The 12,936-nt window shown below is 48.0% G+C and overlaps 1 protein-coding gene across 3 annotated transcripts; it reads left to right on the top strand.

Annotated features, from left to right (window-relative positions):
• Positions 1-397: 397 nt before the first annotated feature.
• RIT1 (Ras like without CAAX 1) lies at positions 398-8,680 on the top strand. Of its 3 annotated transcripts, none has more exons than XM_045784216.2 (6): positions 398-456; positions 788-912; positions 1,007-1,063; positions 4,302-4,375; positions 4,602-4,793; positions 6,020-8,680. In XM_045784216.2, the coding sequence occupies exons 2-6, from the start codon at positions 807-809 to the stop codon at positions 6,248-6,250; spliced, it is 660 nt and encodes a 219-aa protein (XP_045640172.1). In that variant the 5' UTR covers positions 398-456; positions 788-806; the 3' UTR covers positions 6,251-8,680. The 3 variants fall into 3 exon arrangements, with proteins under 3 accessions (XP_045640172.1, XP_087711136.1, XP_045640171.1); XM_087855010.1 differs by lacking the exon at positions 398-456 and adding an exon at positions 470-488; XM_045784215.2 differs by lacking the exon at positions 398-456 and adding an exon at positions 504-695.
• Positions 8,681-12,936: the final 4,256 nt, after the last annotated feature.

Here is a 12,936-nt window from a genome sequence, read left to right as displayed (position 1 = left end):
CCGGAGTCAAGTTCCCCCTGGAGCCTGCGTGCAGCCCCCGAAGAGCGGTGACGGGGCCCTGGTTACGCAGTGTTGAGTTAAAGCCCGTGTGGAAGCGCCTGAGCTCCGGCCGCGGTCGCGCGTTCATTTCACAACAAAGCAAGAAGCCTGCTCCTGGAAGCGCATTGAAGCGCATTGCCTGCGTGGGGTCCGCGCACCTCGGCCCCTCGGAGCCCCGGCACTGCAGCTGCGTCCGCGCTGTTTCGGGGAGGATTTGGTGGGTTCCCATTCGGCCCCAATTCGGCTTTTGTCACGAACGGCCCCCACCAAGGTCGCCCCGCTTCCCCTCGCGCGTGCGCACACCGGCGACCCCGGCTCTCCGGTGGGGGCGGGGCTCCCGGGGCGGGGCCATGCACGTCACGCGGCCCCGCCCCCCCGCGGTGGCGCCATCTTCCCCGGCCACGGGAGGGGTCACAGGTCAGCGCCGGGACCTCGCGTTGGTCTGGCGGGTGGGCGAGCGGGGGTTGGCGCGGCGCGCGGGCGGGGGCGGGAACGCGCGGAGGGCCTGGGGGCCTGAGCGGCCGCCTCCTGGCCTCTGTGCCGGCGCGCTGGTCTGAGGAGGAAGCCTAAGTTGTTCGGCCGCTTTTGTTTTTCTTCTGGAAACTGCAGTACTTGGGAACGCTGTGTGGTGTCGCCGGCCGGACCGCCCCGGGGGGGTGAGGAGGCGCCGGGCCGGTGGGGGGGGCGGGGGGCAGCGCGGGGGGCGCCGGTTGCGGCCGGGGCGCAGCGCGTCCTCCTTGCTTTCCAGGTGCGCGTCCCGAGGGACCATGGAGCCGGGGCCGCGCCCCGCGGGCAGCGGCTGCGGCAGCCCCGCCGGCCTCTCCCGGGAGTACAAGCTGGTGATGCTGGGCGCCGGCGGCGTGGGGAAGAGCGGTAGGTGCCCGTGCTCCCACTTCCCGCACCGAGCCAGATGGGAGGCTGACAGTTGTTCTTTTGCGGATTTTAACTTTCGTTTCTCGTTTCGAAGCCATGACCATGCAGTTCATCAGCCACCGATTTCCAGAAGATCACGACCCCACCATCGGTAAGTCACGTTACCACTTCAGTCTCCAAATAAACTGTGTAGACCTGTCGTGGTGTCAGTTGTTGAAACCGTGTTCAACTACTCCGGAGCGTTTCTTGGTGTCCTTACAAGATTTTTTACAGGAATTTTACAGCACTTGGTGAACAGATATTTCTTTTTTCCTCGCTTAACTCGGTAGGGCGGTAAGCTGTCTTCGGCGTCTGTCTTTGTCAACGTTCACGGAACACTTTGTCCGTTAGGTTTTCGTGGTTCCCAGGCTGTGTCGCCAGGTGAAAGGAAAAGTGTCCCGGCCTCGAAGCCGTTCGCTGTCACTTCTCTAAGGGTCTCTGGCTCTGTAACTATGAGTCAGCTGGTTTGAACTTCCACAAAAGGAAGCAGAGAAACGAGTCCAGCCGGCCTGCTGCGCCCTGACCACTCAGACCTGCAGCCCGCGCTCTTCCCCTGGAAGCTCTTCCTACACTTCCTTGTTCCTCGAGCTTATCACGTAGTGAGGTCTTCTCTCACGTCTTCTCCAACAGTCAGCGCTCTGTGGCCGGCAAAACGCTGGGGGAGTAAAAACATTTTGTTTTGCCTTTTGAAAAAATTGCTATTCCCTGCTGAGACAATTAAGAACATTACCGTCGGGTGGGGGAATGGGATAGGCTGGTGATGGGTAGTAAGGAGGGCACGTATTGCATGGTGCACTGGGTGTTATACGCAACTAATGAATCATCGAGCCTTACATCGGAAACCGGGGATGTACCGTATGGTGACTAACATAATATAATAAAAAATCATTATAAAAAAAAAATATATATATTAAAAAAAAAAAAAACATTACCGTCATTCCTGAACTATAAGGTAGCAGATTTGATTCCAGGGGGTTACGTCCCAGGATGAAAAAAAAATGGAGGGGAGTGGGGGTGCCATACTACTAGTATTTTCAGAGGGGGACATTGTGTCAGGATCCTGGGTCTCTAGGAGGGATTTCCGTTGGGTCAGGCCTCTGCTGCTCCGTTTTCCACAAAGCCAGTGAGCTGTGTCAAGCCAGGTTTGGATGTAGTCATTTTACACAGCACATGCTTCTGTGGCTTGAGGAAAATAGAAACCCTGTTTGTTTTTTTTAAACATACAGCATTGCTCTGGGATTCCAACTATGTTGGGAATTTTAGAAATAAACTCAGTTTAGGACTTAATTTACTTAGAGCTCCACAAATATTTTTCCCTTTCTTTAAAGTAAAAGTCATACGTGTTCTCTGAAAGAGCTAATTTCTTTAATCAGTTGATTCCCCCCCCCAGTCAGCTGCTCTCCTGAAAGTATCACCTGATTCAACAGTAAATACCTAGTTATCTTGAGTTCCCATTATGTGCCAAGCACTGTAGTAGGCCCTGGAAGTTCAGTGGTGAACAAAAAGATGCAGCAGTTGCTCTCATGGAGTTTATAATTTAGGGCCTTTTCTTTAGGGGGCTTTGTTGCAGACTTTGGCTGCTAAGTCTAAGAAGAAAAACTTTGTAGCCAGTACACGTGCAAGTGTGTGTATATGGTACATACATACGCATAACTAAAGCACCAGGAAATTGTGTTTATGTCAGTACAGGTGGTATGCTCTTGTATTTTTTTTTTTTGGTAGATTTTTGCTTATTTATTTCAATATTGGTCCCAACGCATTAAATTCATTCACAACTCACTAATTCTAATGGATCATGACCTGTAGTTTGAGAAACATTGGTTTAGTGAGCTCTTTATCTTCAAGGAAGAGTCATGAGCAGGGGTTCAAGAAAAAATATTGAGGGACGCCTGAGCGGCTCAGTTGGTTGAGCATCTGCCTTTGGCTCAGTCATGATCCCAGGGTCCTGGGATTGAGCCCCGAGTCAGGCTCTCTGTTTAGCCGGGAGCTTGCTTCTCCCTCTCCTGCTGCTGCTCCCCTTACTTGTACTCTCTCTCTCTGTCAAATAAATGAATAGAATCTTAAAAAAAAAAAAGAAAAGAAAAGAAAAAATATTGAAATACACTGGGGTATAAGCAGCAGTTGTTTAAATGATGGAAATATCGAGTGGTTTTTTTCCTTTTTTAAAATTTCCTTGTATTTTCCAAGTTTACTATAATAATACACATAAATTTGTTTTCATAAAGAAGAAATTATGACAATCTGGGTTATTTAGAAAAAGTGAACGATGGTTTTTCTTTTTTGTATAGTATTAAAATGAGGAGGGACCATAGTATTTGGTTAAGTATGTAAGGTTGTTTGGGTTTTTTAAAGATTTTTACTTATTTATTTGACAGAGAAAGAGTGCACAAGCAGGAGGAGCAGCAAAGGGAGAGGGAGAAGCAGGCTTCCCGCCAAGCAGGGAGCCCAATGCAGGACTCAATCCCTGGGGTCCTGGGATCATGACCTGAGCTGAAGGCAGATGCTTAACCGACTGAGCCAGCCAGGTGCCCCTATATAAGGCTTTGGAGTCAACGAGCCCTTGGTTTTGATTCTGGCTGTATAATGAACTTTGTAATATGGGAAAAACATTTAATGTTTCAGAATTGAATTTTCTTTTATCTGTAGAATGGAGATAATACTACTATGGATTATGGATTAGGATATTTGTCGCTATTGGAATATTGCCACTGTTGAATGAATTAAGGTATACAGATTACTTAGTATAATGCCTGGCATCTAATAACTGTTTAACAAATGGTAAAGTTACTTTTCGAGCCTAATTTTTGAAGGAGAGAGAGAATCTTAAGCAGGTTCCACACCCAGCTCGGAGCCCACTGTGGGGCTCAGTTTCACAATCCTGAGCTCGTGACCTGAGCCGAAAACAAGAGTCGGACACTTAACTGACTGAGCCACCCAGGTGCCCCAGAGCCTGATATTTCTTAAAAAGACAATCAGGATCGTTTTTTAGCTTAGAATTGTAGATGAAGTATTGTAAATTTAAACAACGAATAAATTTATGTCATCACTTAGGTGAAAAACACAAAACACCTCAGTAGAAGACCCAAATTATGTATCTAAATGGATTGAGCATACTTCCTGAGAAAATCTGGACGTTTAAAGAACTGTGTGTAATCTACTTTTCTGTAAGATGAATTTTAAAATAAGGTTGCAGGATGCCCAGCTCTCCCAGTTGGTAGAGCATTCGACTCTTGATCTCAGGGTCCTGAGCTGGAGCCCCCCGTTGGGCATAGAGATTACTCAAGAAAAAAATTGAGGTTGCATATTCGTGTGTTTATGGGTTTATAGTACACATTTCTTCCTTCCTGTAGAAGACGCTTATAAAATCCGGATCCGTATTGATGATGAGCCTGCCAACCTGGACATTTTGGATACGGCTGGACAGGTATTAAGTCTCAGAACGCCATGTGTAAAGGTGTTTTCACTCTAGTAGAGGGGAGGGGGAAGGCTTACGCAGAGAAGATCACCAGTTCATCTCTCTTAATTTTTCATGCCCTCTGACTCAGGATAGCAGGTAATTGATACATGTCTCTTCTTCGATCTGAAATCGTAGCTAATGTGTGTGCAGCTCTAGGTGTCATCAGTCCGTTAATGATCCTGTTTCCCTGCAGGCAGAGTTTACAGCCATGCGGGATCAGTATATGAGGGCAGGAGAAGGGTTTATCATCTGTTACTCCATCACTGATCGTCGAAGTTTCCATGAAGTTCGGGAATTTAAGCAGCTTATTTACAGAGTTCGACGCACTGATGATACACCTGTGGTTCTGGTGGGAAACAAATCTGACCTAAAGCAGCTAAGACAGGTGAGGAGGGAGCAGAAATGCAGTCTGTAGTCTCAGATTGGTCCTTGTTGGTTCGCTGTATATAGGTTCCTTTGCTTTAAAATAAAAATTTTAAATTGACTTCTCTCTAACCTTAGAAATTTCTCTAAATCTATTGGTTTGCAATTAACTTGGATAAAATCTGGATTTTAGAAATCAGTTGACAGGATAAAATCCACAGGATGGTAATCAGATGACAGAATACATATTATGTGAAGGATCATGGAATGTTCAGTTCCTAAAACCTTAGAAAATAATCAGTCGATCTGTTTATGTTGCAGCAGTACAAATGTAGCTTAGACTTCAAGATGTACTTCCTGATGGTGAGGATCACGAAGGGGACCTGGAAGGGGAGAGTAAGAGAAATTGTAGAGGATTGTAGAGTAAGCCAGACTCTTAATACTGGCAACAATGTTTAGAATCTGGCTGTTTGGTATAGAGTTGGAGGAATAGAGAACAGGCATGTCGGGACCGCTGGTGGAAGCAGCGAAGTAGGGACAGACTTTTCGGCAGTAGTTTGGCAGTAGATAGATTCACAGTGCTTCTCACTTAATGCCTGATTGAAAAACCCATCCAGAATTTATATATAAAACGTTCATTGCCAGACTGCTTATGGTAGCAAAAAGCTAGAAAAAGTCAAAATGTTCAGACCTAGGAGAAATTATGGTCTACCCCTAATTGGACATACCGATTTTTGATTTCTTTTAGATTTTAAGAAAATTAAAATTACATGTTTGGTGTCTGTAACTATTTCCTGTTCCAAAAAGTTATCTTTAAAATGGATTAGAAATAGAATCACTTCATTGGCATCTGGGTGGCTCAGTCGTTAAGCATCTGCCTTCAGCTCAGGTCATGATCTCAGGGTCCTGGGATCGAGCCCCATATTGGGCTCTCTGCTCTGCGGGCAGCCTGCTTCTCCCTCTCCCACTCCTCCTGTTTGTGCGCTCTCTCTCTTTCTGTCAAATAAACAAATAAAATCTTTAAAAAAAAAGAAAGAAAGGAAAGGAAGAAAAAAGAAAAATAGAATTACTTCATAGGCAGGGAAGAAGGAATCAGGGTTGAGCCTCCCAACTGAACTCCACTTGGATGCCTCCAGAGTAGAGCTGTCTTTCTGTTCAGATAGCCCCTTCACTTTTCACTTTTTGGGGCAGTTGTGATTGTTTTCTGTGGTTACCACTATACATCTTCTCATGTTTACGTTTTTAAAGGTCACCAAGGAAGAAGGATTGGCTTTGTCACGAGAATTCAGCTGTCCCTTTTTTGAGACGTCCGCTGCATACCGCTACTACATTGATGATGTGTTCCATGCCCTTGTACGGGAGATACGTAGGAAAGAAAAGGAGGCAGTGCTGGCAATGGAGAAAAAATCTAAACCCAAATCCAGTGTATGGAAGCGACTGAAATCACCATTCCGGAAGAAGAAGGACTCTGTAACTTGAAGGGAAGATGTTCAGTGTTCGCCTGTGAACCCCAGGGTTTACTCAGAGCAACCCAGTGGCCTGCACGAGTGAGCATGGTGCTTGCTCTTTCTCCTGTCATGACCGTTCTTCTAAATGTAACTGATGAAGGGGGTATGCCTAGTGGGAGTTTTCAGTGACGTGGTGTTTAGAATACTGTCTTTTAGCTAATTCTGATTTATTAACCCAGTGGAGCACTGTCTACTTGTAAATTATCACATTAGAATTTGATCTACCAATGTTTTGGGTTCTGTTCCTGATATTAGTTAATTAGTGTCGATTTTTTCTACCCTGGGGGAGTCTTTATACCATGTGCGTTTGACAAAGCCCACATGAGGAGTTTTCTGCTGTTCACTACTTCGTGTCCTTTTCAGCTTGGGTTCCCTGAGACCTTCCCAGGGAAGGGCCTCACTTTCTTCTGTTCACAGGTGCTTCCTGGACACACAGTGAAAACCACAGAACACCAGGTTCAGGGCGTCGCTGTGGAACTGCCTCCTGTTGCAGATCAGGGACTGATGAGATCAGGGAAGCCAGGCCATGGAGGGGGCGGGTGGGACTCCGCTAGGGAGAGGTAGCGTCAGGACCGTGTTCCCAGTGCAAGGCTGGCTTTCCTAAGAAGTGCACATTTGACTCAAATGCACTGAGCTAGGTGAGGACAAGCAGAAGCGAGTAAAATGTATGAGGGTTTTTACTCTGAGGTTATTTTGTTCTTCCTTTCAGGATTTAGCCTTTTGTTAGCTTCCAAGGCATATGCTTTGGGAGCCATTACTGGATTACTGAGCTCTTGTTCTGACCCTTGGTTGGGACAGCCATGGCCTTGTGCAGGTTTATTTTTTTTTCCCCAGAGATGCGCACACCAGTACGTTTACACTAAGTGCTTCCCAGTGCTTCCCTGTGCTCTCTAGCAGAGCTAGGCCTGGCAGAACGTTTTCTAGGTCCTTCATCGGACTGACTGCATTGTCTGTGTGCAAGAGACCTCGAGAGTTAGAGTCAATGCTGTATGTGCCTCGTCAACACAGACAGTCACTAGGTTCCATGCTCAGAGAAGCCCAGGGCGTCTCCGTGCTAACGAGCCCGGCGTGAAGCTTTTTAGAATTCCTGTGTGTTGAGTTTCTCATCGAAGATTTCGTTACAGGGACCCTGATGGGCTGACTGCACAGGGCTGTCTGAGCCTTGACAAAACTTAGTCTAAGAAAATACCACCTTGATATTTGTGCATAGCTGGGAAACTAGTGTCCTGGGAAGGAACAGCTTTAAGTATGGGTGGGGAGTTCTCTTTCAGAATCAGGATTATTTTGCTATCTGGACTTTGTATGGAGATGAGGTGCAGAAGTGCTAAGAATAATGTGGCACAGATTGAACACTAAATGTCACGGACAGAGTTTGTGACCATCTTAACCCTGAAGAACATGACTACAGCACCTCCTAAAAAGCGCACACCTCGGCTTAACTGCTTTCCCTCTTACTGACAGGCGGAAGGACAGGTGGTTGTGTTTTTTCCTCATACTCAATGTGATGTCCTAGGTTTAAAGAAAGGTGGTGGTTGCAACTTTTTTAGCTAGGTCGTGGTCCCTTTTGAAACCAAATCATGTTTTATGGTACTCAAGCCATCCAGTAGTGAAAGACCCAGAATTCGAATCTATGCAGGACAGAAATCTGATAGGAACCATAGCACTTTAGAGAAGCATGAAGGTAGAGAAGAAATGCAGTGCAATTCTATTTTAACAGTATTTCACCACATTTAAATTCGCTTCGAGCCTTTTACATTTAATGCCTTAGCTTCTCATTACTAATGACCTAGGGAATTGTAATTAGCGTCAAGCAAGGACTTGACAGCTGTCTAATCATTCAGGACATTCAAGGCAGCAGAGAACATTGCCAGAAAGAAAGATCTATAAGACAGGAGGGAATTTATATTGTATACAAGAAAAATCACAAATTTGTGTTTTTAAGACTGTCACTGTTCTATATGTGGTCATGGATTAATTAGCCCATTAGTATTGAGAATTCCATTCATGGTGCTAAATATCTCATTGAGGGGGTATAATGTGTATGGGTAGCAGCTCTCTTCCTAGTGATCATAAGTGTATGTAATTCATAAGCTCTGAAGAGTTTATCCAATTTGAGGGCACTAAAATCAATTACTGCCTGGAACTTTGAAGAGAGAAACATTCAGGGACACGTTTGAAAGCACTGAGACTGTTGATGCCTGTGCCCGATTAAGTCAAAAAATGTAGAAGCTCGTGTCTAGAATGAGCTGTTAGAATTCAGGAGGGGTATGTTTAACTTTACCCTTTTTTAGCAAGAATTGGTCTACTGTGATGTTTGGGGGGGGGAGAAGGAAGAGCAGTCGTTCACTTATGCGTGTGTATTGAAGACAGTTTATATGACACAATACAGACTTTTACACAACTTGTTGGGCTTCTCCTTTACTTACCTGTGTGTGGGTGGAAATGCTTGGAATCATTGCCAAGGTCATTTTAAGAAAATTTAATACCATGAGATTTTATGTTCTGGAAAATACTGATTGAAAAATGTGAGTGCCCACCCTGTGCAGAACACCTGTGTCGAGTGCAAGGGAGCGTGCCGTGGAACACCCCTTCATTCAGAGAGAGGACCTCGCTCTGGGGCAGGTGGACAGGCTGCAGGGAGGGGAGGCACTGCGGTCCAGCTGCTGAAGAGTCTCCTTGTGACAGTGAGTGGGGTCCCACCGCTAAGTGACTCTGGACTCTGGTTCCCCGCTGCAGGCACTGTCCCCTGTCCTGGCTCCGGCAGCCGGGACGCTTGGGAATGCTTGGTGTTTGGCCATGCCAGGGAGGACTTGGGGGTGGTGCAAAGTGAACTGCCACCCCTGGGGGGGGCAGGTGCCTGAGCATCCCTACCGAGACCCTAAAGTATGTAGAGGCGGAGTGCTGGGGAGACAGGAAAAACGCATTGAGAGGAGAGCATATTTGCCACCCGATCAAGGGTTCAAGCTGTTTCAAGTGTAGAAACTAAATGTGAGACCGTGAGGAGTCATGGCTTTTGTCTCTACTGCTCGGAATGGGCACCGGCGCTTGTGGGGAGGCCTTCGTTTGGACGTTGAAGGAATGTGTGTGTGAGTCGTCGTTACTAGTGTTGAGCAGGTCAGTGACGGTCAGCGGGGTCCACTGTTGAAACGGGTGGTGGAGGAGCGTCTAACCGTCTAACCTAACCGAGCGTCTGGGAGGCGAGGCGCCGGGATTCCATCGGAGTGTTCATGGGCCTCTGTGCACTAAGCACCGTGGGAGACTGGGATTCGAAGGCACAGGAGTGTCCCTGCTTTGAACTTTGACAGAATTGGCACGTAGAGCTGGAGACGGATCGTGCAGTCGGAGGTGACCCGCTTCCTACTGGGGATGTTACAGGAATTCAGAGGAGGAAGGGCCCTGTCAGGCTGGGTCCAGCGGGGGACTGAGAGCTAACAGGAGAGCAGGCGAGTTGAGGAGAGGCCGAACGTGACCCACATGCAGTGAGCGAGAAGATCAAAGCAGGTGATTTCTGAGGTTTCTCCTCACTTGTACTGTTTATTGCTTATTTTCTTAAAAAGTCTATATAAATTGAGGAAGCTCCTGACAAGTAGTTGGTAGTGTTGCTCCTTTTCCGAACTGACTGAGAAGGATGACACATTCCGTCTTACTTTTTAGGAGTCTGTGTTAACTTGGACAAGCACTTGGCTTTAAGAGATGGTTCAGTACTGAAAACGCATTTGCAGTCATCCTGGATTTGCTCAGCTTGAAATTAAAGATTGTGATCGGGCTGACGGGGGGCGGGGGGGCAGTCCGATGAGCGTCCAGCTCTTGATTTCGGCTCAGGTCATGATGTCAGGGTCATGAGATCGAGCCTCCTGTTGCTCAGTGGCTCCACGCTCAGTGGGGAGTGTCCTTGGGGTTCTCCCTCTCCTCTGCCCCTCCCCCTGCTGCTCAAGCACACGGGTGTGCACTCCCTCCAGCGCAGGCCTGGAGAGAGAGAGTCAAGGCTATCCTGGGGTAGGTGGGATGCTTCGGGGCTGAGGGCGTGGGAAGCGCGAGGGCCGGTCTGAAGTGTGTGTGCCTCCCAAGTACCTGTCAGCCAAGAGCTGCTCTGTTCTGTTCTCTCATTTTCTCAGCCTAACCCCTGGAGATTCTGATTTGATGGATTCTGATAGGCTCCAGGAATCTGTATGGAATCCCGGAGGACCGTGATGGCAGCCATGCCACCTTTCCTAGATGGGGAGTCACTGAGCCCGATGATGTCGAGTGCCCTGGGCGGGCATCGGAAGACGGTGTGGAGCGGTGACAGGTGGCTGTCCCCAGGTGCGGAAAACGTTAGCAGCTCTGTTGGAGCGGTGTGGGGTGGGGAGCGCCGGGAGTAAGCAGTGAGAAGATGCAGGACGAAACAAGGGCCGTGGCTGGGGGACAAGCAAGAAAAATAAACTTCTACCTTGTTAGGAAGGAAACCCCTGGATAGAAGAACAAAGGACGGTTAAGTCTTAATGTTTGCGGTGTGCTGAAATTTCCAATCAACTTTTAAACTTGAGTTGGCCTTGAGACAAAATTACTGAAATGTTTTAGCTTTGTCTAATAGTCCTTGCTTAAAAAAACTCAGCACACACGATCGTATCGTTAAGTCACCCAGTTTTTTGAACAAAAGCTGCTGGGGTGGGGACGTGTCATTTCCTGCCCTTCCCAGAGCTGGTTATTGCTAGTTTTATTGCAGTTTGCTCTGAGCCAGGAGAAAATCTCCAGCTTCAGAATTCCCCTCCCGCCCCCCCATCAGACGCTTTCCCTAATTTCCTTGCACACCAGCACTTGATACGAAGGCGAGTTCCGGTCTGTGCTCACGTGCAGTGTAACCCAGTGTAGACTCTCTGCTGGCGGGGGGGGGGGGGGGCGGCTGCACCCCCAGGTTAGTCCCACCCAAAACACCGTGGCCACTCTGCTGTCGGAGTGGCAGACAGCCTCGAGAGCACATGGGGGTCTGGCTGCAGCCGAGACACACCCACTACTGGCACCACCCAAAACACTAACGAACACAAGACTCTGCTCCAGACCACACGTCTTTGGAAACCAACTCAGTAACAAGTAAGAAGAGGCACAGATGTTTTGTGCTTGTTTTAGGTCTGCTTCCTAGACAATATTTTGTCCCCCCTTCATGCCACAAACCTTTATTGAGCGCCTGCTGGATGCCAGGCGTTGGGTTGGATGTTGGGGATTCAGCTGTGTGAATAACAACAAGAGTACAGGTCTTGGCGGCTCGGTTCTGTTCTTCAGGAACCTCTGAATTTTTTTAAGTAGGCTCCACACCCAACATGGGGACTTGAACTCACCACCCTGAGATCAAGAGTCACGTGCCTCCCGAGCCAGCCAGGTGCCCCAGGCACCTCTGTTGTGATGTGCACAATCCCAGGTCAGAGGTGCGGATTGAGTGGTGGAGAATGGGGGAGGGGGAGGTAAAGGGATGTGTAGGGGTTCCAGCTCCTTGGTGAACAATTCAGTGTCAACTTGGGAAAATGCCAGATAGAAGACTGATTTGGTGTGAGTGAATGTCAATCCTGAAAACGTCCAGTTTCAGGAGCCTGTGACTCTTGATCTCGGGGTTGTGAGTTCCAGTCCCACGTTGGGTGGAGAGAGGACTTAACTAAACTTAAAAAAAAGAACAGAGATGTTCTCAGCTTTCTGAAAAATTATGCTCTGTGGCTAAACTGATTTGCTCTTGAATTATTTGGGTTTTTAAAATTTTTTAAAGATTTTATTTGGCAGAGAGAAAGAGCGAGCACGAGTTGTGGGGGAGTGCCAGAGGGAGAGGGAGAAGCAGACTCCCTGCTGAGCAGGGAGCCCGATGCGGGACTTGATCCCAGGACCCTGGGATCATGACCTGAGCTAAAGGCAGACGCTTCACCAACTGAGCCCCCCAGGCGCCCTGCTCTTGAATCATTTAAAGAGGACCCCAAGCGCTAGGCTGTTTGTCTTGTCAAACCACAAGGTACAGGGGTGGATGAGGTCGGCGGCTGTTGTCTGAGAGTTTGTTATAACATCACTGGAGAAAATGCTGTGGGCGACAGGTGCTGAAGAGGGAAAACAACGTGGTCCCCATTCGCTGCCCGCCCAGCCCCCATTTCTCCTTCCAAAGGAAATGACATTTTATTCAAGAAGCCACCCGTTTCCCACATTCAGTTCCAGGGCAGTCCGAAAGACACCCCCATCCTCCTTGCCTGATGGGCTCAGCAATGACCACATGGCCCATTTTAGATCAGCGAGATTAGAAGAGAGAAAAGCTAGAGGTTTCTGGGGGATGCTTTACCTTATTTTTCTGGGAGTGGTCCTGAAGCAATCTTCTCTTTTCCCCTGGAAGTGGTCCTATAAACATCGTACAACCGTTAGGGTTGAGTGGACATTGCGTGTCAGTGTGGGTCCCCAGGAAGCACCCGGGACCCTCATGGTACTAGTGACCTTTCGCCAGGGTCCTCCCGAAGCCGGCCCCACCGGTGGACTTGCAGTTGGGTGAACCGGTATATGTTCTTGGTGTTTAAGCCAATTTGAACTGGGTTTCCTGTTAACCGTAGACAGAAGTGCCAAGATACTCGTACCATCGTTGTCATGTTATATTATTTCTTCAGACTTAACCCTAGAGAACAAGCGATATGCGAAACTACCTGTGCGCCGTGACCG

This window comes from Ursus americanus, chromosome 2 (genome assembly GCF_024610735.1).
Source record: "Ursus americanus isolate L20-20 chromosome 2, mUrsAme1.1.p, whole genome shotgun sequence".
NCBI lineage: Eukaryota > Metazoa > Chordata > Mammalia > Carnivora > Ursidae > Ursus > Ursus americanus.
The sequence above is the reverse complement of the archived record's forward strand: the minus strand, read 5'-3'. Positions and strand labels throughout refer to the sequence as shown.

Bases quoted from the DNA above. Each gene is read 5' to 3' on its own strand.
- RIT1 (XM_045784216.2), top strand. From the start codon at position 807: ATGGAGCCGGGGCCGCGCCCCGCGGGCAGCGGCTGCGGCAGCCCCGCC. The intron at 913-1,006 runs GTAGGTGCCCGT...CTCGTTTCGAAG, and splicing joins CGGCGGCGTGGGGAAGAGCG to CCATGACCATGCAGTTCATC. The intron at 4,794-6,019 runs GTGAGGAGGGAG...ACGTTTTTAAAG, and splicing joins ACCTAAAGCAGCTAAGACAG to GTCACCAAGGAAGAAGGATT.